This window comes from Agelaius tricolor, unplaced genomic scaffold, assembly GCF_023055355.1.
Source record: "Agelaius tricolor isolate 1412-34295 unplaced genomic scaffold, bAgeTri1.0.p SCAF_4, whole genome shotgun sequence".
Taxonomy (NCBI): domain Eukaryota; kingdom Metazoa; phylum Chordata; class Aves; order Passeriformes; family Icteridae; genus Agelaius; species Agelaius tricolor.
This window is the reverse complement of record NW_027269264.1, coordinates 6030571-6057132: the sequence shown is the minus strand read 5'-3', so window position 1 is coordinate 6057132 and position 26562 is coordinate 6030571. Positions and strand designations below refer to the sequence as shown.

The 26562-nt window shown below is 40.8% G+C and overlaps 1 protein-coding gene across 5 annotated transcripts in view; it reads right to left on the bottom strand.

The window, feature by feature from the left end:
• The window catches only part of PALM2AKAP2 (PALM2 and AKAP2 fusion), a 267192-nt gene that overhangs the window by 202400 nt on the left and 38230 nt on the right, over positions 1 to 26562 (bottom strand). For 3 of the 5 annotated variants that reach the window (XM_071424433.1, XM_071424435.1, XM_071424437.1), the window contains exons 1-2: positions 15760 to 15909; positions 15504 to 15584 (exon numbers count right to left, since the gene is read on the bottom strand). Coding sequence is in view for 2 of the 5 variants with exons in the window: in XM_071424440.1 (XP_071280541.1) it covers positions 15504 to 15584; positions 15760 to 15918 (240 nt within the window). In the remaining 3 variants the exon portion in view is untranslated. Of the gene's footprint in view, positions 1 to 15503; positions 15585 to 15759; positions 15934 to 26562 lie in introns of those variants that run through there. The other 2 variants (XM_071424440.1, XM_071424436.1) reach the window with 2 other exon arrangements.

Here is a 26562-nt window from a genome sequence, read left to right as displayed (position 1 = left end):
TGAAGTGTGGATTTCTTGTGACTAATAAAGTATAAATAATGTGCTAGAAGGACTAAAGTCATAAAGTTTTTAAAGCTTTAAAAACAAAAGATCAATGTGCTCTAAATGTAATGTTTTTCATGGAGTATAAAATTACTCTCCTATTAAATCAATCAAAGATGTTTTCTATTTATACAACACATGTGTTTCCATATATTTACAGGCAGACAGACAGGCACATGTATACATAAACATGAGCATGCAAATCATCTCTTCAGCATACAAAAATGAGAACAAATGGACAAAAGTCTTTCAGAAACTGTGGAAGGGTTGCCAGGACACAGCAACACTGTTGCAAAAAGCATCAATATCCTTCACCCAACAGAATTATTTCTGGGAGTTTTGTTGAGATTTCTGCACTGAAAATACGGCTACAACCTCACCTCGTTTAATCCAGCTGCAGCTTATCCAGGGTAGTTCACCAGGGGAGGTGGACTAGTTAAAAGCCATGCTTTACACAGCTCACAAGCCTATGTTCCTTGTCTGGTCTAAATATGACAGAGGAATGCAGCAGATAGGATGAGGAACACCAGGAGCCCAAAGCTAAACAGGACTTTGCCCCTTGGCAACAAGGAAATTGAGCTGGATGAAAAAATGGTAATTTAGGGGACTATCCAAACTTTCCCTTTTAACTGATTAGTAAAGGGGAGGCTTGGTTTTGAATTTGCAAAGTGATTGGCAATGCTAGTTCAAGGAACCAGCTCCTCTTCTGCAAAGAAGAGTTAAGCAGGAAATCATCAGTTCAAGGAAGCTGGATTTCAGAGGCAGCCCAAACATGCTGTATATGTCTTTTGAATGCCATGCTTGTTGCTGGAATAGAACCTGACTTGTGCAAACTACGTATAAAGCGAAAACATTTACCACCAACAGCAAGCTTCAAACCTTGCCTAAAATAGAAACATTTTTGACATGACAAACTAGGTTTTCTTGCTAGCTTTTGAGTGTGTGTGTATATATATATAGACATAGTATCTATGCACAAACTATTTTTGTCTCTCCATGACCTATTTGATGTCAGGCAATTAGATTTTAGTAAGGCAGCAGACATAAAGCAATAACAAATGTACACACAAATTATACTTTATAAATTACTCAAGCTTTCACTGTTTTTAGCTGTGCTGTGCATGACAGGATGTCTAGGTGGATTTAAAGTGATTTCTATGTGAATTAGGACTTCTGCATAACAGAAAAGGTCTCATGCTCTTGTCCCATGCAGCCATGTTCAACCTGCTGATGCTAGTGACATACTTTACCTTGATGAATTCAGCTTTGCTCATGGCTTCCAAGTTGCTAGTTGCCAAAACAGTATGAGTGGCTATCTCTAGCCACAGTTTCTGCAGTTTGCTACTCCTTGTCGTGGCACTACCATCTATTAGTACTTTCTGCCTCATTTCATGTGCTGGTAGTGAAATTTTTGTGTTCAGCTGAGCTGATTACCAGCCAGAGTTTTCGTCACCTTGTTCAAACTCACCATGCTATAGAAATGTCCCCTCAGCAGAGGACTCTCAAGTCATCACATGTATGAAGAAACAAAGCAACACAAAGATGGATTTACAGGTCTTGAGAGGCTAAACTTTTAACAGTGTGCGCTTTGGCCTTTAAAGTCTCAATAGCACAGCTCAGTAGGTACCTGCTGGGCTAGATCCAGTGCAAAGCCTAGTGAGGGCTGACTGCTCTCTAGCAAATTGCTGCCTTATCTTTCAAACGTGGACCAGCTGCACAAGGAACTACGTTGCATGCATCTTACTCAGCTGTGATCTTGAATCAGAAATCTTGACTGACACTCAGTTGGAAAAAAACTCCTAAGTTTCTAAAGACCAAATTCTAAAGATGATGACAGCATTCTCTGCTTTAAACCTGGTTCAGATATGGCTCCAGCAAAAATAAATAAATAAATAAAGGCTTTGACAAAGTGCTGCTTGGACAGCACTGGCACTGAAGACATTAAGTTAACAGTAACTCCTCTCCTCCAGGAGGCATTGAGGCTTTTCTCAATGTGCTTTTACAGAGTCTCCGTGCTGATGCTCACACAGAGAAGCAAGTCCCTTAAGTACAACTGCTGTACACTAAAAGTAAGATATTTTGTACAGCCTTTGTTTTGGTCTTTGTTTATATGAAACACTTAAGCTACAAAATCACATGGTTTCTTTCCCCCTAAGCCTTTTTTTTTTAACCTATTGATAGCATGAATTTGAAACTGGAAAGCATCAATGGGCTTTTTAAAAGACATATTTAGAGACAAGAATGCTATGATCTACTAAAAATCCTCCCTCGGGTGAAATGTCAGCATATTTTATCTGAAACAGGAAAACTGAAAGCTTTGATGTTTCTAGCTCTCCTTTTTAAGATGAGAATTAAGACATTTGTTAAATACTATGCTGAGGAATTCAGACAAGAGAACCGAGAAATGGAAACATTTATAAATGTATTTCTTAAACTGCATAGAGTCTATTTGCCAAGCTGCTGAGGCTGTGTGTATTTATGCACTCACTGCTGATACAATAGGCTAACAGGCAGGCATACACCAGGGGATGCTGGTCACACATCTGCTGTGCGGGAAGCATTTTCTTCCAGGCCACATAACTGCTGTAGGAGAGAAGCAGTGGGCAGGGATGGAAGCATCTCTCACCTGCTTTGAGCAAACATTTCCCAAGGAGGCATTTTCAACACAAACACGTAGGGAAGGCCTTAGTACATACGATGAAACCAAGGGTGGGCAGTGAGGCGATGGTAGAGCTGTGCTGAATACTCAGGCATAGCTCCTGGATATTAGACAGCCCACATCAAAGCAACCCAGACAGATGCAAACCAGAGCCAGATGCAGACTGGAAACAAAAGAGAGTTTGCTACCATCTGTCCTCTATAGCTATGAAATTTGGATTATGCTTCTTAAAAAAATCTCGCAAAATCTTACCCCAGGAAGAATAGGAGGTGCTTCCCAAGTGTGCTAAAATAAGGTTTGCATGAGGATGGAACCCAGAAATACGTTCCTGTATGAGCCACTCCTGTTCAACAATATTGTGCATTTGCTTAACAGCTGTGATTAAAACAGCCACAAGACAGTATTTCAGCATTGTTTCTCCTTCATTGTCTGCTATGAGATTTAACTCCTCTCTGCATTTGAAAGCTTTCTTATGCACTACAGCTGTGCTGTATGATTAGATATTGTCCAAATGATAAAGAGCTCTGAGAGTGGCAACATACACTACTGTAAAAATACAGGTATTTGTACTGGTCATTGCCATACTGGAATATGTGAATATTGTGACTACTGTGAATACAGTGAATATGTTGTTGTTTCAGAAAGAAATCCTTCACTGACAGAGCAGCAGCTATGCTATGTACTGTCTGGTATAAGTAATCCTTCATTTACTGCAAGAGAACAATTTCTTCAGGGCTAAGTCCTGCAGCAGAAATTAGATCACATCATTAAAAAGGCTTTCTGTTACTAAAGTGGAAAGGGCACTGGGCTTGAGATCCTCTAAGCTGCCAGTGCTCTCAGTTGATTTTGTTTCTCTGCACAGAACTGAGAATTGGGATTGTAGAAATAACTTGCAGCTTCACTTTGTTTAGTTTGTTCAAGCATAGGAAAACCAACTGACATCTGCATCATGCAAAATCTGAAAAAAACAGGTCCCAGTTATGTGAACAGACCATAGGGAGGACATAAATAAGTGAACAACTGTTGGACAGGACAGAAAGAAATTGTGCCAAATGTCTGAATGCAGCAGACACAGTGATGGTAGATAAAAGTGGTGCATTGCAATCTTACATGCTAACATTTATTACATGCTTACATTTATTCCACTTGCATGCTTCAGGACAGTGAAGCCTGAGGGCTTTAAGCTGCTTACATTTAGTGCTAGCATGGAAATAATGCATAGCTTCTCAAATGCACACAGTAGAATTAATACTGTATAAGCAAAGAGAACCTTTACTGTTAGTGCTGCATTTTGCTTTAATGTTGCATCAAAGGTTTAAGTATCAGAGGACATTTTATTACAGCAAGTAAACCTTTTAGCATCCTTTTCATAAATCACTATGCTTACTCCATGCCACCTCTTCACTCCCTGTTTTGTGAGTTGATTAGTTCTAACCATCAGTCTTCTCAATTTTGAAACAACTTCCATAAACTTTTTTCATAAGAATAATAATTTGCAGTCCTACATATAGTGTGACAGTGTCTTAAACTAAGGCCCAGATGCATCTGCCAGACTTATCATGACTTTTTATGACAAGAGAAAAAGCCCAGTCCTTGCTGTGCTGCTACCTTTTGAGGTAGTCCCTTAAATAAGCTTTGTGTGTTTTTTGAACTTGCATATGTTTAGGGGCAATTAGTACTATCTCTCCTTAAAAGCAAAGCTTGTTGAAGTGGAGTACTCCTCTGTCTCCTGAGTTCAAGGAAGATGATAATCCTGAGAAGAAACAAAGGTCAAAAGTTGACCCAAGACAGCCTCCTCCAGTAAATGTGCCTGCTCTTGTGAAACACTTCTGGATATGGACTATTCTGGGTAATTATGGTCTTCTGTGCCCTAGAAACAGCCACTAATGATCCCTAGTGTAATTCCACTGAAATCAAAGTCACTTTTATTGAAATCTTTGCCAAATTGAAGTTTTGCCAAAAGTCTTTGCATTTTGTGGGTTGAAGACCATGAGGCATTAACATTTTAGAGCTGAAGCTACTTATTAATATGAAATTATTTTCTCCCTCTATCCATTCAGTATTTGTGCCATGGAAAAACATGAACACAAAAAGGTTGGTTCTTCAAATCATACATATAACCAGCCCATGCCTACTAAAAGAGTGCAATGAACATTTTTTGCACGTCACATCTGTGACTCAGATGCTACCCCCAAACTCTCCCATTGGGATGCTAGAGTAACTGGCTGCATTTCAGATTTGTTCTCTGCATTGCAAAAAGTTACCTTGTTACAAAAAGGGTGAGGTTTTTAGGCAGATCTAGAGCTTTGGATGCAGCAGTGAGTGGGATTTTGCCGTTTGGCAGGTACCTGGAGCCCCTGTGTCACTCAATGGATCAGCTACAAGAAGGAAAGCCTCCCAGAGCAGCAAAGCCTGTTCTGTTTGTGCATCCTCCCAGGCATCTGCCTGGGTTGATAAAATTGAGTTTGTAAGAGACACAAGTGCAAGAATGATTGCTGTCAAAAATGCTCTGGGATTCCTCTTTTGTCCTGTATAGCCTTCTTCCTCTCCAAACACAGCATTTCTTGCTGTTGTATTCTTGTGTCACTTGAGCATCCACCTGGCTCTAACCCAGCTAGTACAGGCCACCCAGCATGTCTGGGTCTGGCCTGCTGATGCACAGCACTGTTGCCAGCGTTAGCAAAGAGGTCACTGGGACATGAGGTACTGAGATTCTAGAAAGACTTGTTCCTTTGCCAGCAGGCCTTCTCTTGCCTTTCAAAAAAAATGGAAAAAAAAAAAATTATTCACACGGCTGTAGTGTGAGTGGGCATGTTAATGTTAGATGCCCTTAACCATTTGTGCATAAACATGCAAATATGCAAATACAGAGCAGGGCTATAGACACAAACTGTATGACAGGTAAGTCCATCTGGAAATAAGCAGCCTCCTGGAATGTATTACTGAGTAAGGCTGTAGTATTTAATTTTCCATTAGGCAAATGAAACAGTCTGCCTCTGCTCAGACTGATGCAGAGTTTTCCTACGTGGGTTTTCACTGTGAGAGAATCCTCTTGCAGAACAAAGGAGAGGTGTGGTCCTCAGCAAACACAAGAGATTCTGCTCTGCTGCAGGATGGATGCGGCCTTGTATGGTATGACTCTCCCTGGAACGGACAACCAGCCATTTGCAGCTTGCTGGTATGATCTGGTTTTATATAGTAGCAAAACCTTTTGTTGCCTTTCCAGTTATCTAAGACACTTGTTTTAGCCCAAGGAGCATGTCTGCATGATAGATGGATATGATTCAAGCATTGCCCAGATTAGGGAATTAAGCCAAGCTGAAAAACTTGCAGCTTTATTGTAGTCTTTACTTGAATCACATTGTCATAGTTTTCATATGTGTGATGCTGGGGAAAAAACCCCAAAAAGTATCCTAGCTGGTAAAGCTTAGCCAGCTCAAGAGCAAACAGCATGTTTTTAAAGAAGATTGAACATTATCCTGTAGAGTTGTCAGTTTGTTGTTGTTATTCTTTGTTCAGGAAATGAACAAAACATTTCTTAGAAATATCTTAAGGAAGTGATGTCTTAAAAAATTTCTTTAAGGAGGTTACATTTAGTCCAAGAGTTGCAAAGGTTGTACAACAGTCAGTTAATGTGTATTAATCACACAGAACATTAAAACACATAAACTTAACTTTTCCCATAATTTTTAGACCTGTCCACTGTAATTGACAACCTTTTGTGACCAAGTATTGGAGACTGATGGCATAACCTCTTCCTAAGCTTCTTCTCAGCCACACAGGTATGGGTAATTTGCCTGAGTTTCTCCTTTTCATAAAATCCTTACTGTATTAGACCACTGAGGCCAGGATATCCAAGGCAGTTGGCTCACCAAAGGAACTGCTGCTCTGCCTGTCCTCAAAAAGCATGTCTCCTTTTCCCCTACAGCTCCTGGAGTAACAGAATTTTGCTACAGCACCAGTGAGCCACCAGGCTGTGGGTATAAAGGGGGTACATATGAGGAGATTAGAAAATAAATAATAAAAGATGCAAGTAAATAAGGAAATAAAAATAAACAATGGACACTTTTATAAGCCTGAAATCATGGCAGCCAAAGACTTTGCAGAGATTATCTTTCCCCCTTGTTTGCTTGCTGTAGCAGGTCCATTTGACTGCCCTTCAGCTATTCTGACTATTTACATAGCCACTGCTTTTTCTCAAAGCACACATTCAGGACAGCAACAGAGCAGACAGGAGCATGTAACACAGTGCCACATGACTGCAGAAACAGGTGAAGGAAGACTGAGATAGCTGGCATGATTTGTGCTCACTTTGGGAAGGGCTGCATCTCAGCTGTGTGCCTGCATGACAAGGAACATCTTCAGTGTGAGCCATGTGCAACTGGAGCTACAGATGCAAGGAGAAGGCATGTCTGTGGCAAGTGACCTGAGGGATGGGTATGATGACAGCTGGAGATAGCTTCTTCAGGAAGGTCTCATGCTTTGTCTGTTTGAAAACCTCACAGGAACAGAAATTGCAGCTGTTCAGACGGAGGCCCAATCAGGAATGATTTTTGGGGAAAAAAGCAACAGTCGGTTTATGTCCTCTGAGAAAGCTTCCCATTCATTAGCAACATCACCAGAAAACTTTCTGTGTACACAATGTTCAGGTCTCATTTATTTAACTTTGTTAAATCAAGTAGGCAGTTGTTTCCAGTCAAAGATGAAGACAGATTAAAACCTAAGCTCTTGTAGCTTCAAGGAAACCCACCACAGAAAAAGACATTGTCAAGATTCTACAAGAGCAGATCCAAAATTTGTATCTCTCTTTGAGTATCTCTCTCATTCAGCTCAGAGCAGTGGCCTGTACAGACTGGTTTCACTGACAGGGATCACAGGTATGGTCCAACACAACGTCAGTGTTTCCGACATTCATTAACGACTTGAGATGACATTGACATGAAACAAAATGAACACTAAGATGACAGTTAAGTCAAGCACAGCTTCTTTCCTACATATGTTTTCTAAACATCCAGTCTATCAGAAAGTTCTGCTTGAAGTAACAGGAAGATACCCCTTCTGGAGAGTTCTGTTTTATGTTGGAGAGTTAGGGTTTATTTTTCTGTGTCTCTCTTTAGGAAGTCTATGTAAAATTTCAGACTTTTTCATTGCAGGATGATAATGATGGCTCTGTTCAATTGTTTAATATTTCACTTGTGGCAAGGTTAAGCATCAATAAATCAGAATAAAAAAACAAGTGTCAGTGACTGCAGCAGAGATGAGGGAAGGGATGAGGAGACTGGGCTGCCTCAGCAGGCAGATACCATCAGGGACATAGCTTGCAAAAGGGGATGCAACAATGAGGTCCCACATGGCCCAGCTTGGGAGCAAGTGTCCTGGAGGTAGGGCATGGGATTCTGTCCTGGTCAAGAATCCAAGTGTATTGGGATGAAGATATGCATGGGATAAACCTGCTCCTGTTGACACATAAATTGCTTTTTAACTCCATGAGAAGGTATCTGATTCCCACAGAATTTTGGAGTTGGAATAAAAACAGAGTGGCAAGCTGGCTGAAGTGTCTGGCCTTTATGTGGTTGGACTGAACACCGAATAAGACCCCCTCTTAAAGATACACACATTAAAAGACTGACCACAGTTTTACCTCTGGTGCCGGAAATTTAGGTATGCTTTGGTTTTCCCTGCAGCTACTCACTCCATGTTTATGAAGGAAGTAAAGCATAGCGGTGAGAGAAATAAAAAGATAAATCTTTTTAGAATAGTTAATAATCTGAGATTTCAAAAATTGTCAAATCTCTCCCCTCAAAACAAATAAGCTTTGCAAGTTATCATTACTCCAGAGCCACAGTTGTTTTGCATTATTATCTCCCAAAAGAATAATCTACCTCTATATTCAGTCTCTTCTTGGCTTCAGTTTATCACTCCTTCCCACATACACACATCGGTCAAAAGAGGCAAAAAGAAAAGTTATATTTCAGAGATTCCTTTATTTTGTAGTCTTAAAATTTCTTATATTCATTATTTTAAAAATCTGGATTCATGTGATATGAATTTGGTTTTGAACATGTTTCAGGCCATTGGGAAGGGCTGAGGTTGCAGCGAGCTGTAAGCTTCCTTGAGCTGGCTAAAACAAAATCTGCAGGAGTAGCCATGAGGTGCTCAAAGGACTTTTGTTACTGCTTGAAACCTGACTGCTAATTTTGATGCATTTCAAGGAACTCCTGCCTGTACGGTATGTTTATTTACACGATCATCCCAGGAGAACTCTGCCCCAGTTCAAAGCACAGCTCACACATAATATTTTTCCTAAATAAAAGAACAACTCGTAGAGGGATCATACCAGAATAATTACAGCCGTGTTTCAATGATCAATTCAATGTTCCTTATCATGCAAGCAGATAAGGAACACGAGTTAAAGGACTAAAGCCCTCATCTCTCTGTGGTAAACAATTTGTGTAGCTGGTCTGGATAAACAATTCTATTTTTTAAAATTATATTTTCTCATTACTGAAAGATTTTAACTGGGGATAGTTACTTAGTTTTATGATCCAGAAGAGAGCCTCTTGATTCTCAGTTTAAATCCTGGTGGGAAACAAACTTCTCATGGTAAGGTGGGCATCGGCCCACAGGTGCTAATCACAGAATAGGACAAAGAGGGGTCAGTGTGCCCTGTGCTCTCAAAGTGGAAATTTCTCTCTGAATTAGTTCTTAACCTCTCCCTGTCCCAAAAGTTTTGATGAGGCTCTTTACAGACAGTTAAAAATGAATTTGTGCTCACAAGCCTGTTCCTCATGGGGGACTTAAACTACCCCAACACCTTTTGGAAGGACAATAGCAAGGCATAACCAATCCAGGAGGTTCCTGGAATGCTGTGATGATAACTTCTTTCTACAAGTGATAGAGGAGCCAAGGAGAGGAGGTGCTATGCTGGATCTTGTGCTCACCAGCAAGGAATGGCTGGAGGGAAATGTGAAGCTCGAGGGCAGCCTTGACTGCAAGGACCACAAAATGGAGTTTGAGATCCTTAGGAAAGCAGGGAAGGTTCATATAAAGCTCACTACCCTGGACTTCAGGAGAGCAGCCTTTGGCCTCCTTAGGGATCTGCTTGGTTGAGTACCATAGAATAAAACCCTGCAGGAAAGAGGTGCCCAGAAAAGCTGGTTGGTATTAAAGGATCACCTTCTCCATTCTCAGGAATGATTATCCCCATGAAGAGAAAGCCTGGTAAATATACCAGGAGGTCTGTGTGGATGAACAGGCATCTCCTGGGCAAACTCAGACATGAAAAAAAAGCCTATGGAGGGTGAGAGCAAGGACAAGTGGTAAAAGCAATTCCTCCAGGTGAGGAATAAAAAGGGATTGTTCAAGAGGCCAGGGATCAGATCAGGAAAGCTAAAGCCCTGATGGACTTTAATAGGGCCAGAGACATCAAAGGCAACAAAAAAGGCTTCTACAGATATGTTGGTGATAAACAGAAACCTAGGGAAATTTTTCAGTCCCTCCAGAAAGAAAAAGGAGACCTGGTTACCTGGAACATGGAGAAGGCTTTTTTGCCTTTAATGACTTTTTTGCCTCAGCCTTCACCAGCAAGTGTGCCAAACAGACTGCCTGAGATGCAGAAGGCAAAGGCAGAGACTGGGAGAATGTAGAAAACTCACTGTAGTAGAGCATCTAAGGAACCTGAAGGTGCACAAGTCCATGGGATCTGATGAGAGGCCTGGTTGAAGAGGCGGCTAAGTTATTCACTTTACTTGAGAAATTATGGAAGACTTGTAGTTGTCAGTGACTGGAAAAGTAGACATATATCCTCTGCTTTTAAAAAGGAAAAAAAGGAAGACTGGGCAATAATAGGCATATCACTTCCATCGGTGCCTGGCAAGATCATGGAGCAGGATCCTTCTGGAAACTATGCTAAGCCACATGAAAAACAAGATGATTGGTGACAGCTAACATGGCCTCATTAAGGGCAAATCATGCTTGACAGATTTGGTGGTCTTCTATGATGAAGCCATGAATCATTGCTGGATAAGGGAACAGCAACAGATGTCATCTTCCTGGGCTTGTGCAAGGCATTTAACACTGTTCTATATGACATTCTTACCTCTAAACTAGGTTTTGGGGAATATTGCACTGTCCATGTAGGGAATGGAGACGGTATGACACCATCAAACATTTTTTGTGTGCTTGGCTGAGTTGCCATTTGGTTAAAGGATTAATTTACTTGAAAATCATAAAGGGATTTGTTATAAAGAAATAACAAAATTCCTTCATTTGTAAAAGTTATCTCTTTTTTTCCCACGATGTTGTACATATATCAAGAGAGAGACAGACATACCTATTTGTATTTTCTGACAGCAATTCTTTTAAGAATAGATTAAATTTGGGACAGTGATATAACTGGAACCATAAAATTGAAATTTATTTACAGATAAGATAGTTTCAGCTAAAACCATACGCTAACAAAATCTCTATAAGAATGTGAAAAGGCTTTCCTTTTCTTGACAATAAAGATGTAATTATGTTTTAGATTGTGCTTGTGAAATGCAGTCTTTAAGAAGCAGATCTTAAAAGAAATAAGTCCCTAATATTTACACTATTCCAGAACTAATATAACTGTGGAAAATGGATTTATCGTAGTTGTAATACTTAAAGTAACAGCATAGAAGTAATTTTTCATTTAGTTAGGAGGTTTTGTTTATTTTGTTTATTTTATTACCATTGGCCACCAAACAGTAAACAATAACAGAAATTCTATTCAGCTAATAAAAGAGGCAGTCAGATTTTGGAAGAAATACTCCTATTCTGGAGTTTATTCAAAATAGTAAACATCTCTGTTAAAACAGGTCTGCCCAACTGCTGCCTAGCTGAGCAAGTTCTTAAAAGGAGTTATTGCTTGTAGGTTGTATTCCCCAGTTCAACTAATCAATCAAAATAAATTTCAGTCTTTCTCCAGAAACCAAATAATTTTGATGGATACGGCACAAAATATGTTTGGTGTAAGGTGCATTTTGACCACTTCTCTGATTTTAAATGATAGAAGCTGGTCACACCTCCAGTTTCCATGGACAAGGATGCCCCTTTCGTAGGCATATGGCCAAGAAACTGCTGAGGCATGAAGTTTAAACTTTATCTATTGTTAAACAACAACAACAACAACAAAATTACAACTCTATCTGCCAACCTTGTGTTATATGGAAGAAAAAATATTATTTTCATATTAAGGACTGGAGTAGAGGTGAGGTTAGGGGAGCTGTTGTAAATTGACTCTTATTAGAGCAAAAGAGCATGTTCAATCTCAAAAAATGGGGCTTCAAAGCATCTTTATACCTGTTCCAACATTTAGGGCCTTTCCAATGAAGGCACCTGATTGTAATGTAGACAAATACACCTCCTGCCTTCAACAGAGAGCTCAAATGGCCCCAAGGTACTACACAGTAGTGCCCACCAATGTCCTTCCTTTGCAGCGATTCACAGAAGTGAGGATATGGTTTCACTGTCAGCAAAAGGCAATCCAGCTTTTAGAGCCTATACGACCCTAGACTCTCTGCTACTCCAGAGTTTCACATTTGAAAGGTTTTATTTGATTAACTCTGAATCACACACAGACCATTAATAGCTGAGCTACACTTTTGTTCTGATGTCCTCAGCACTGGCCTCATACTCAGGAGCCTTTGTAACATGTGTTGCCAAAGCCTTGCTCACATTCAGGGCTGACTTTTACTCGGTCTAGTGTATGTCGGGTTGCTCTGCCTGAAGCAGTGGGACAGCACCTGCTGCTGCCTTATTTTCAGCCAGGTAAGTAACAAGGGAAAAACAAATGAAGTGGTAGTAAAGTCATTTCGTCAGGGGTCTAATTGGCATCAGCAACTTGAAAACTGCAGGTAATCAGCGTAAACATTTGCAATAAATTATTTCTATTAGATATTTTTCCAATGTGAATAAAATTTTCTGAAGTTAACAGAAACCCTGTGGCTTTCAGAACCTTTATTAGGTAACCAAACATGCTATTTTACACAGTGCATTTTAAAAAGAAAATTACTCTGACATTGCAGAAAAATGAAGCAAACCCATTGAATACTGGCATGAATGTCTTTGTGTGAATTCAAGCTGTTATGCTTGTGGGATCAACCCAGATACTGCAGACACAGGATTAACCCAGATTTCATTTTCAAAGGTTTCTTCACAGCAGATTTTAATGAACACTTATATGAAATCCTTACACTCTATATTGACATCAACAGCCTCACAGCATTTTGAATAAATACAGGGGCTTCCTAGGAAAGCCTGGTCTTTTAACCTGTATGTATGCCTTGCACAGAATTAGATGAAATCCACATTATTCGGGAAATGAATCGTGTTCTACTTAGCACTCCGAGGGAAAATAGATGCACTTATTTTGGTCTGGTGTGTCAGACTGGTGAGCCATATCAGACTGAGGGACTATATTCATATCAGACTTGGAGCCCCTGCCTTGGAGGGGCTGAGGACGAGGAGGGTGAAGTGAGGGAGAGCACTAGGGAGGTGGCAGAGGGATACACAGTTTTGAAAATGAGCAAATCAAACTGGCAGGTGAAATAAAATGTTGGTCAGCACTTCACTAAGCAACCAGAACACTGAATGATGTATGAAACAAAAATGCGGTTTTCTTCATCTGTCTCCAAAGAGAAACAGAATCACTACCAGCCAGTGCCTCTATCTCCATTTTTAAACATGTTTATTATTTTAATTTTAGGAAGGTTCTAGCAGCAATGAGGATGAAATCTGCAATCCCAGTTAGACTTCTGCTATCACCTCATTCAGATCTCCCAGCAGACAGCTGCTTGGTGGTACAGGCAGCTCGTAGAGCAGCAGTCACCATGACCACTCCAGTAAAAGCAGCATAGTTTTCCTCTGGTGACAAGTGATGACACTGAATAGAGAGGTAGTGTAGATTTTATCATATCCTGACGCTCACTCTCACACACAGCATTACAGACCTTCAGTCTGGCTGTGATTTTAGCTGAAAAAGCTGCCATTTTAAATGTCTCTGCCATTAAATTTCTGTGCCCTGATCTCCCATTAGCTTCCTCTATGATTACTGCTCTTGCTCCAGCCTGTGGGTTAAAAAATAAAGGGACACAGCTATTTTTCATGTATGCCTCTGAAAAAATCCATGCAGCAAAACTGAACCTCCTCTGGTGGCAATCAACATAGCAGGGCTGAAGTCAATGCTAGTCTACATCAGCTGAGGGGCTGATCCCACTGCACCACCTTAAGGGATTTTACTTTTCCTAGGGATGATGATAAAACATAGCAACAGCTATATCAAAGTAAAACAGATGAAGCAGAAAATTGACAGAACTGTCTATCCAAAAGGCTCTACTTAAAGAATTTCACAAAGAATCATAATGCAGTTAGCTTGGAAACAGTTAACATGCTAAAAAGAGTCATCAGCTTGGTAGCAAAAAGGAAAAAAACAAGCATCATGAAGGTACTGGAACAGTACTGCACTGCTATGCTGCAGCATCCTATAGTTATCTGAAAAAATTCTCCCCTGCCTATACTCAATGGAAGCCTGAGCAAAATGGCAATTCCTGTTGCCCCACAGAAATGCAATCACATCTTTGACTGGAAACACCAATGTTTGACATCCACAGACTGATGGTAAACTTGATTGGGGCATTTATGTAGGCTGATAACAATTAATTGGACTTAACTGCATTATGTTTACCAGAAAAAAAGGAATAAATTGCACAACATGACTGCAGGGTCTCGGAGAGGCAGGAGAATTATCCTGCCTGTAGCATAACTTGCAGTGTGGTCTACAAGTGCATGTGTGCGCACAGATATTCTGCACACCATCTCCTGATGCAGGTGCAGTGTTCAAACACACACACATGCACACACACACACACACACTTATTCCACAAACAACCTAAATATCTTAATTTTAAAAACACAGCTCAGCTCTCTTGCTGTGAGGATAAACTGTCCAGTTCTAATAATCTTTCTCAGATATTTTAATCACTGAAATTACTCAGGCTCCCCTACTGAACTAATATAGCAAGATCTGACCCACAAATTCTCACCGGTGACAAAAAGATCACATGTATGTTTTTGTTCTTATCTTTACTATGCACAAATATTCTCCTGACAGGAGGGATAAGCAATAGAAACAGAAAGGATGGCTTTCAAATGATGCTATCTGCAGCTGTCATGGAGACCAACAGGGACTGGGATTGCTCAGCACCCTGTTAAATATCAAGGTGCCTCTCCATGTAGATACACACATATGCATCAACACCTTCCCTGCATGTACATACATGCCCATTTTATTATGCCATGCACACCTAATAACTTCATCCTGCAACGAAATCTTTACACACATACACAGATGCATGCTAACTAACACTCCTTCTGCAATGCACACACACAAAACCTAACGACAGGCACCAGAGAAATCCAACACAGCTCTGCAGGCAGAAAGTGCTGGCTGAAGCCATGCAGTGCACACCCAAGCCACAGCGATTGGTGTCTCATCATTATGTATAATAAATAACAGCATTTAATAATGACAGCACTGTTGTGCTGCCTGCACTCACACCCTCCCGACTCCAAGCTCCTAAACCGTTTAAACAACATGGTCCTGTGCATGAAACACACGGAATGAAAAGCAGGCAGGACACGATCACTGCAAGAGATAGGCTCCGGCAGTGAAAGCTGCTTCATGTCAGAGTGGGCTTTTCCCAGCTTTCAGACGTGTGATCTGCATGTCTAATAATGAACAGATTTAGTCAATCCATCATTTCTGGCATCAGTCCCTTACCTTGAAATGCTGCAGCTGAAGTATCTGGTCCTCAAGCTGTTGTCTCTTGCCTTCTATTTCTGTCTGCCTTTTCCTTTTCTCCTTGGAAAAATAATTTTGAGAGAAAGAGAGAGAGAGAGGGAGAGAGGGGGGAAGAGAGAGAGAGAGAGAGGGAGAGATATCTTGTCAGAGAAATGGAGGCTTTAAGGGTAGCAGATTCGTAACAGCATGTAAGCAGTCAAACACATCTGTACGGATGTCACCAGTCCCATTTCACCTGCTCCTCTGCCTGCTGGTATGCAAACAGCAGCGTCCTGGGAAGATGCCAGCCCCAGACTGGCTGGTTACTTGCCAGTAGGAGAAATTCTCCTCGCTTGCTCCCAGCAGCCAGAGCAGCAACAGTGCACAGTCCCAGAGGAGGGGAGAAAACAGGCATAACAGCCAAGAGAGAAGTTAAAGGGACAAAGATATGATTTTCCATTTGACATGCTGGGGCCAAAACCATGGATAGTGGGGTGCACTCGTGTGACAGCAAGATGTCACAAAAGCAGGGTTGGCATCATGGAGGAAGAGAGCAGTCTGCAGACCTCATGTTTCCCCAGCAGGGTTGGTGGTAAGGCTTTCCCTAGGCTCAATGGGGGAAGATGTTTCAGCAAGATTGCTGGGATTTACATACAAAGTAAATGGGATTGGTAACCTCCAGCTGTCTGTGTTTAACATTCAAGTCACCAGCACATGCCAGCAGCTGGCCCTTACCAGCTCCCTAAGCTGGAGTGACCAAGTGGTGCCAAGGACAGCAGAGTCCTTTCCACAGCTGAGCTGTTACAGCCCCGTTCATTGCCACTCGCCTGTGCCCAGGCTGCCCCCTTCAGCAGGCAGCAGACTCTCTCAGGTGTTTCAAGAGGAGAATGACCTGCTTTTTCCCCCTGCAACACCTTCCTCTTATGCAGGTAAACTCTTTGCTTTTGTCAGCCTTCTGCACCTTCTTGGGAGCATTTCTCCTCATCCGTCCATCCATCCATCCATCCATCCATCCATCCATCCATCCATCCATCCATCCATCCATCCATCCATCCATCCATCCCTATCCTGGACGAGGTTCCCTCTCCTCAAGATCTTTTCTCATTTTAGATTTTGCAGCCAAGACAGAAATACTGAGTAATAAATGAAGGCAGTCAGTCTCTGTTTTTACTGGAACAATGGTTTTTATTTCTTATCTGCAAACCCATTTTTTTGTTATTTAAATATTTCAGTAACTGTAAGGTTTGGTTTGAAGACATTTGGGGATTCCTTAAATCCACAAAATAGTTTTTCTTACTTATTTCTAGGCGCCCCACTGATGCTCTGGGAATTCTCTGCTTTCCAGGGATTTCAAGCCTTCATGCCTCATCCTTAAGAGTATATGATAAGATTCTGCCTATGCAGAATTAATCATCCTTATGTTGGATGTCAAACAAGGCATTTTGGGAGGAAAACATTACTTTTACAAGGACGATCAGGAAACTTTAAAAAAATTATTAGTTAATGTCAAGCTCACTAAAAACAAAGCAAAACAAAGAGGTAGAAAACTGCCTGGACCACTTCTGCCAAAGAGCCAGATGCCAGAATGGTGATGGAAAGGCTGGAGTAATGAACCCAGAAGAAGCAGAACAGCTAAATGTTGCATACACTAAGCTGTTCTGTAATGTTTCGCACACTCTTACATGCTGATTATTCATGTATATCTACATTTACACACACAGTCCGCATTGTCTGCAATATGTAAGACTACTGCTGAACAAATACATCCTCATAGAATAGAATCCTAGAATCATGGAATGGTTTGGGTGGGAAGAGACCTAAAACACCACCTTGTTCCAACCAACCTGCCAAGGGCAGGGTCACCTTTCACCAAAACCTGTTGCTCAGTGCCCCATCCAGCCTGACCCTAGACACTCCCAGGGCATCCAAAAACTTTCAGGCAACCTCTTCTAGTACCTCACCACCCTCACAGCAAAGAATTTCTTCCTAACATCTAATCTAAAGCTACTTTCTTTAAGTTTGAAGCCATTTCTCCTTGTCCTGTCTCTACATGCTCTTGTCAAAAGTCCCTCTCCGTGTTTCTTGTAGGGTCCCTTCAGGTATGGATAGGCTGCAATCAGTTCACGCTTTCTCTTTTTCAAGCTGAGAAATACCAATTCTCTTAGCCTTTTCCTAGGAGAGGTGCTCTATCCCTCTAATCATCCTGTTGGCCCTCCTCTTGCTCAACAGATCTGCTGAAGTTGTTATAGAGTAGGAAAATCAGAATTTCCAGTAACTAATATGTCATAAACCTTGACATCTCACTGGTCTCCACACACAGAAGACAGTTTTCATTTATGCACATACAGGCATACAGAATTTTTGTGCACCTTTAAAAATCCTTCTGATAAAGAACTGTGATCTGTGGATCATCACTCCTATCCTCCAGTCTGCATTAGCCCTTTCCATGCTTGAAGTGAATAGGGTATTAGATGGTTATGGGCTTAAAACCCCAATATTATTCAGGGACATTTCTTGCCTTTTTTTTCATTCTGTGATACTAACAGCATACATGGAGTCTGAAAACCAGAATTTGTTTTCTGTTTTGTCCTCAAATAGCTGGTCAGACATGGACCAGAATAAAGTTGTTCTAAAAGCTGCCCCAGTAATGGCCTAATATTCTTAGAATAAGGATAATTCTGCCCTTTTATGTCAAACTGGCCAGGTGAAAAAATATTGGATTTCATATATGTAGGCATTAACACCCCACATTTGACACTCCATAGGCCAGCATAAGGGACACACATCTTCACTGCTAAGTGATCTAGATTGATAAGTGTGTCTATATATATATACACACGTATGTTTATATATAAGTTTGTATGCGCACACACACACACACACACATATATACGTATATATATACACACATGTATATATGTATGTATTGTACCGTCCACAAAAAACTTGCCACTAAAACATGTAATAGAAACCACCACAATAGATCCTTTGGCTGGTTGTGTCATGCTGTATAATGGATGTGACAAGAAAGCCTTATAAAAGATAGATGAAAACTCCTTTTCTTTTTGAGAAAGGGAAAGCACTTAAGAGTATTTTCCCTGCAGGCAGCCACACAGCAGGCACTAAAATACTTGAACTACTTACTAACTAGTGGATTTCTGTGGAGTTAAATTGGAATATTGCTCAGGTTTCCATTTCACTGGCATTCAGACAGCCTGAGTGTGTATGCCTTTACCCTCTGATTTTGTAGAAGTTATGGCTGAGAAATATGAAAACAAAAGTACTCTTTTTTTTCCCCTCCCCGAAAGACTGTGCAAATCAGCTATCAGGGCATTCCGCCTTCAGGCCACTATATCACATTGCATTTAGGTTTATCCCAGTCATTGGAGGTTGGGACTATATATGTACCTGGTTTATGTAAGCAGGTTTTAGAACAGTAGAAGACTGGACTGGATGACAAAAATCCTACCAAACCCATCATGTCAAGGATTTTAGACATCATGTCATCCTCCACTTAAACAGTCCTCTAATTCAGTACTTTACTGAAAATGTGGGATTTGAAGCACATGCTTAACTTGAGCATTTGTTAAAGCACTTTTCTATGAGTAACCCAATACATCTTCCTCATTACTTTGTTCATCTATTTACAGAAAATTTTTTTTCTAGGTATTCCTGCTAATTACAAATTTCTAAGGGTCCTGGCACCAAGAAAATAAAAGGCTTGCTTTAAACAAAAAAGTTTACTCCAGAAACTGGATTGAAGAGAGGTGGAAAAGACTGGAACTAGTTTTATTGTGATTGTGGCACGTTTAAAGGAAAACTCTTGTGTCTATCTCAAGTGTGCTGCTTTTTTAAGAATACAGATAGTTGTCACAGATAGTTACCCTTCCAAAATGGTAGAGGAGTTCCATTTGGGAGGTAGTCTCAGGCACTCTGAATATTTAAGATATTAATGAGCAAAACAGGATTTAACCTTTGCAGCTCTCACTTCATCAAATTACAAGGAAAATGAGAAAGGTAAAATACTCTTTTTTTCCCACTCAGATCTACAGGATGGGAAAAGAACAGAGGTCAAACAGGAAGTTGACTCATGTTGTGGAAAAATGAGATTTGTATTCAGGCTTTCATACATGGGTGTGCAACATGTATTATTTATTTATTTTAATTTATAATAATTTTATATCCAAGAAACTAGATTTGGAAAGGATTAAATTCTTAGCACTAAAGTTGGTCAGGGGCATCTTCCTACTGCTAAAAACCAAATATATGAGATACTCAGTAAGAATCCTTGCACTTGGAAGAGCAAGAGGCATTGGGAGGACCAAATAGAGATCTGTAAAATCACGGAAGTAGCCAGCAGACATCTCTGCTCACTGCGTTTTCCACAGAAAGGAAAAAAGGGCCATCAAGTGAAATGGGATTGGGCAGGTTTGAAGCCAATGCAATGGTCAGCTGTGAAAATCCATGCCTCAGGATGCTGTGGGTTCTAGAATGTCCCAGGGGATGGATGTCCCAGGGGAGCTTGGGGACAGTCAAAGAGAAGGAATATTGTGAAGACAGTTACTACAGAAACTGAAATACACCTGGTTCAGGAAGCCCCTGAACCACATATGATTTTAAGGTCTTCTGCTAAGTTTTTGTATGTTTTTGTCTTTCTTTCATTGTTAATCTTAACAACTACTGACTTTTCTTGTCTGAATAGAGCATTATGTTGATAAAAACAACCTAGAGTTTAATATCACACTTGTCAAACTCTTCCAGTCAAAACAACTCCAACAAGCACAAACTAGTGCCACCAATTACAAAAAACTCAAACCCAAAGCAAGTATAGGATCTTGAAGAAAACAAGTTATACCAAAACTAATCCCTGTAATACTGCAGTCAGAGAATCCTTCATTTTTCCATTACAGAATAATTTTTGTTCTTGTTTATAAATCTGACTGCAGAGTGTGGGAAGTGATACAGAGATTACTCAGCCCACCAAGCCATAACTGTCTGTGGAGAAACATGCACCTTTACCAATCCTTGGGGCAGTAAAGAGCTGGTAAAGCCCTTTGATCTACTTGCACTGGCAGAATCATCTGATTTCTTTGCTTTAAAGCCAGCTCAGCCCTGTGGAGAAAGCACACCATGAAGCAGCACGGAAGCTAAGCACTATTTGATTGACCTCACTGTGAAAATACATGCCCTAAAATTGATGTCAGGCTAAGGCTCATGGTACAAGTATCCAAAAGAACATGCTGGGATAAAAGAAAACATCCCCAACTCAACAGAAAATCCAACAAAGGTCATGTGAGCCTTGAGGAGAAGGGTGGCACATCACTGCATCAGTAGTTTCAGAGGTTGGGGATGTTTTCTTTTATCCCATTAAAATCATCCTGTATGCCAAGCAAGTGTTCAGCTTGACACAGAGGCTGTGAGAATACAAATGTTGTGACAATGTTTGTCTGTTGTGATAATGCAAAATAAATGCACCCAAAAATGGCACAACTGGAGGAGAACTATAGTCTGCTTAAAAACAAGGAAAACAGTTACAAAAAACTATTATCAAAGAATTACATTATTTCTTCAACAAGTGACTATTTTCTTTGCTCTGCCCAGTTGGTAGATATTATTCCCCCTGCATTTAAAACTCAGATATCTTTAGGGCAGAAAGTGAGGAAGAAAAAAAAATCCAAGGGAAAGAGCTCCTGATCTCTCATTTTTCTGTTGCCATTTCAGAGACACAGAGAATTTTGGCAGAACATTCTGGGTTCTGTACAAAATTTCAACCTGCAGTTGTCATAATCCCAAAAATCTACTCCTGAGGGAAACTGAAACTTTCACAGGGTGGTGGTGGTCACCATTTTCCCTGTGGTGACTACATGTCTCTCATAAGTGAAATCAAATCTGTATATTTGTTTCCTCTTTTGTTGTTTGGAGCAATGGTTCACAGGAAAGAAAATATTGAGAGAAACAGGCTACTTTACTCTCTTCTTTTTCTCTTCTGTTTCCCCCCCTTCCGCCCTCCCTTTTCTCTTCTGTTTCCCCCCTTCCCCCTTCCGCTTCCCCCCTTCTTCATTAATGCCAGGTCAGCTCTTTATTTTCCTCTTGTGCCTGAAAGCAGGAAACTCTCCTGAGACCAACCATCCCTAGCAGTTGCAATGATGCAGCCCAGTATTGGCAGCACTTTGCAGACTCCAGCTGTGAATGTTACCTGCTGTTGTGAACAGCAGGCAGCACAAATCACAGCACCAGAACAGGCAGAACTGAAGCAGAGACACTCTTATTTCAGAATAAACACACCTCCAAGGATGGTGGCAAGATGGATCATCTCCTTTTGGATCATCAATGCCCACTTTCAATACTTGCTGCCAACTGTCTTGCATGACTATTCTTGGTGAAAATCCTGTTGTTACGGATAGCCATGCAGACTCTGTAATTGCAAGCTGGGGGCTTGCCTGGTTTGTCCTGTTTTGAGCACTGGGAAAAATATATGTTGTTTCCAATTATTGGAAATTACTCTTGCTGCAGCTCCTCTCCTACCATGCTCCAAGCAGAATCAAGCCTATGCTTGTCTTGAGATCCATTTCTTCTCTGCAATTACATGATCAACAAGACAGAAATGTAAGCTACTGGCTTTCCTCCCTTAGGCATTTTCCTGCAAGACCCTCTCTGCCCCAGTTCCCGGAAATCCCATGGCTACCTCCCTAAGCTTTGTTTTGCTTGAAATATGAGCGAGGGACAACTTCCCTGCACTTGTATCTGGAATACACTGGAATATGCACTGGAATACAGCTTCTGAACTTAAGAGAACTGCACTCTCTGCTTCTGTGTAGCATCTAAAAGACTGACATCCTCCTTCACTCACACTTCTCCTGTGCAGAAGGTTTATTTCTGAAAACGCAGAGTCAATATTTCAAGTTTCCTAGGTGTCCAAGACCTTGGTAGCCCACCTTACTGGACTGCCTTGATACCTAATTGAAGCAAGTTGTATGTTGGAAAGTTCTAGATGGGATGCAGGGATAGCAGGATACAGCCTGCTGCTGCAATGATTTTCATTATCTTCTACAAACCCACATATTTTGTGATAAAGCTGTGTCCATTTCCATTACTCCAAGCAAGAAGCAGATGGGTTATCGAGGAATGAACAACAGGAGTTCCCAACTGCACAGATGCAGCAGACAAATGCCTCAGGGGAGCAAATGAAATCCACATAAAAGGTAAGGGCTGGGTTTAGCTCCTTTCCTCATGTCTGCTCTTTCCACAGTTGTATACACAGCAGGAAGCAAAGCTGAGATTGGAGATAAGGTGAACAATTAATGATCAGCTATGCCCTCTGCCTCCTCTCTTGTGAAACTGGTATAAAATGGAGATTATTGTCACAAGGGTTGACTCTCATTACCCAGACACTGCACGCACCAAATGACTTGGCATGTTTGTACTGGAAACAGAATAAACTTAATTCACCGAGTCAGAACCAGGTAACAGAGTAACTAGAAGAGCCTGGAAGTTATGGAAATGCATTATTTTTCATATATTGAACAGGCCCTTGCTAAAGGTAAGGCAGAATTATTTGCAATAAGGTAACTTTCACTGAAACTTTGCATCTCTTTTCCCTACTTGTGAGGGTCAGAGAAGTTACTTATGCACAAGGCAAGGGTGGTTTGAGAGACCAAGGGTGGTAAAGAGACATGGGTCCCAGCAACCAACCTAAATGTTCTCACAGTAAAGGAACAAATATTTCTGGTCTAAAGTCCCCTTTATTGATGATTTTTGTCACCTGCATGCAGAATAACAGTTCTTGTAAAATTTATTTGGTCTATTTCATCTAAGAGTTAGGCTGATCTTGCACTATATCAAAAGATGGGGTTCTCCTTTGCTGACCTGCTAAAGCAGATAGAATAGCTCTGCTTCCACATGTGTATTGCCCTTAACACAGTGTTCGAGCAGGAGACATGAAATGATCAACTGGTCTGTTTGGGATATCAGAGGAGGAGTTTGTAACCCTGTAACACTAATTGCAGCTCAGGGCTTCTGAATGATGAACATTTCCTGACTGCCACAAACCCACTGCCAATGTCATAGCTGAGACTATCCAAGTCAATACTGTTCAGGAGGAGAAGGGATCATCTTTGGTGAGGACAGCAATTCCCACAAATCTCTAAAGGGCTGCAGCAAAAATTTCAGCTGCTCTGTGTGCTTGTAATTATAGCTCTCTGGTCACTGAAGGCAATCACCATTATGCACACAGACAATGACTGCTTAATTAAAATCACCATGCACCTCAAACAACAAATAAAAGGATGGCACTTCTCCCAGAACAACAGCCCTTACCAAAAACTGATGAACACGAGAAGGAATTTCCTTTTCAAAAATTCCCTCATTAGCAATTTTGAAAGGGGACATAATGGAAAAATGTCTCAATGAGATGGTGAAGTAAAATTATTTGAGGACAAAGCATAGTTCCTCTGGTATCCCATAGGGAAATTCCCGCTTTGATGGACCAGTAATACCCATTTTCATGCAACTCAGATATTATATGCAAATCTTCCTTTCACTGAATGCTACGGGGTCAGTGGAAACAGCTTCAGGTCTGATGCAATCCATGGGCATTTTTGACTGGGCCATCACTATGATGAGTCCTTGAAGTATGAAAAGTTTTAGTGAACTTCCCTTCTTTCCTCCCATTTCTGAAGTGAATATGGACTGACACCCACAGATGCTGCTTCCCTTCAGTTGCTGACAGGGAAAAAAGTCTCACTTTCCTGTGCATTTACAATTTGATCGTGAGTGTCAGGCTCTTTAGTGGCTGCTGGGAGGTGACCAGGGTCATTGGGGTCTGAGGATCCTTTCTAAGAGATGCGACAATGAAGTCAGTTACCATATAAATGTCAGATTCCCACCTTCTATTAATTCCATCAGCATGTCTTCCAGAACTTTGAAGTTTTTACACTAACCCTGAAAATGGGTAAGAGCTCCAGGTTACCTGAGTACAGAAGCAACCATCTCTGGAAAGAGTAATTCTCCAGAATTATTTCTGGAAAGGGCTCAAAAAACTGTATAGAGCCTGTTAGTATAAATCACGAAATGATTTATCCATTATTCTGGATAATCCCTAATAGCAGTTATAAATGACAGGCAACTACACCTCATTACCTAGTGCCTACTACAGCTAACCTCCAAGATGATACATATAGCTTTCTAGCACTGACCTTCTCCTACTGCAGCCTGAGCTAGATGAAAAATTCTGTCTTCATCTAGCATATTGCCTTTCTTCCTAAAAATAAGGTGAATTTTCTAGATTATGTCACACAGAATAAAATCTGAAACTTCTATTTTCTCTAGACAAACAGCAAAATTCTTATATAAGCTACTTTTTAATCAAGTATTTTTTCTCTGTATTTTTCTTAAAAATATTTTTTGGGTAAGAAATGTTAAGCAAACTTTATTCTCATTCACAAAAGTATACAACAGGGAGTTTCTTTAGCCTGAGTAGACTATTTGTAGAAAATCAGTTCATTAACTTTCCCTACTCTCATGTTGCTACTAACTGGCTTTGGTTTAAATCCATGCCATTCAATGTCTTTCACTGTCTGCTGCTGAAAAGAAGAAAGCCAGGATTTGGTCTGTGGGCATAATTTAATCACATTTCCACAGCTTCAAATAAAAGTCTCTTGTTTACCCTCATGCCCCATACACTCCTTAAATACTCCTTTATACTGCCAGTAAGGCTGTTGTAAAGCCTCACTGTAAAGGTGGAAACACCTCTGATCAAAGCTGAATATACAGAGAAATACCTATACAAGGTTTATCTACAAATGAAAAATAAATAACAAGGATTTTAAGGCATCCAAGCTGAAGCTATGATTGCTTATGCTGGTTTCCCCCTAAGCAAATGTCTGGTGAGGATCTCCATGCATTATTTTTCACTTGGTAAGAACTTAGATTAGAAATACCAAGACTGGGATTTCAGTAGAATTTGTTTTCCCTCTTTATACATTTTAATTGCAGATATGACAGACATGTTCACCTCAATAAATATAAAACTTCCCCAAGACATAGCATGTGAAGTGGGGAGAGGAAATTGGATTTTCTGCAGTGGAAAGGGAACAAACTGGTCTATCTGGTTAGCACAGAGCAATGGCCAGGATCCACAGGGCTACCAGTGCTAATTCTGGTACTTGAATCATATCCAGCTTTTTGCTTGTTATTTTCAAAGCACTGGTAGAAAAGACCCAAAAGAAGGAATTAATACATAGAGCTGGGCTTTGTGTTTTAGTCCTTACATTCTGGCTGGATTAGCAAATTGTTTCAGAGTCTCAGTGCCTCACATCAAAATATTCTTACTGAGGCTTCCTCCCTTTGCCTTGCATGTGGCAGCTTGCCTGCTGGCCCTGAGGCTTTCGGCACTGACCTATGTGGCATCCCACCCGATCTCCTCATGTCACAGGGCTATGCTTGGCAGTTGTACTGTGCAGGGATCCTCTGCTGCTGAAAAGGACTTCTCATTTGTAAGATAAAATTATTAGCTCAAACCCCTATCTTTAAGCTTTTGTCCAATCTAGGTCATTAGCTAAGGATACTTATATTGTCTAATGCTCAGAGATCTGCTAACACATGTGGCAGTTGTTGGTGTCACAACTACTTTCAGTCCTAACTTCTACATGCAGGAAGAGTATAATTCTACATTCATGCCTGTTTTTACAGAGAAAGGAAAGAGGGACAGAACCTCCCTTATGAGCACAGTGCAATACAATTCAAAGTCTGAGACTTGCCACCTTCTATCTGCCAGTAGCCTTCCAAACTGGTGATGCTAATGAGACAACACACCAGTTCACAAACCACCATTCTGGCTAAGCTTTCCTTTCTTCCTGAAGCAGCTGTAGAGGGTTGGGTTCCTCTTGCAAATCTCCTCTTGGAGATTTGCACCTTGTGAAGACCCACACAGGTCTGAGAGGGCACGAATGCCCCTCTTCACTTAGGAGGTAACTCCATGGCTGTCACCATGGTGGAGCTGTTGGACATGCCATTTCTGTCTCCTCTCCAGTCAGTCAGGGGAGTCACATTACTCCAACAG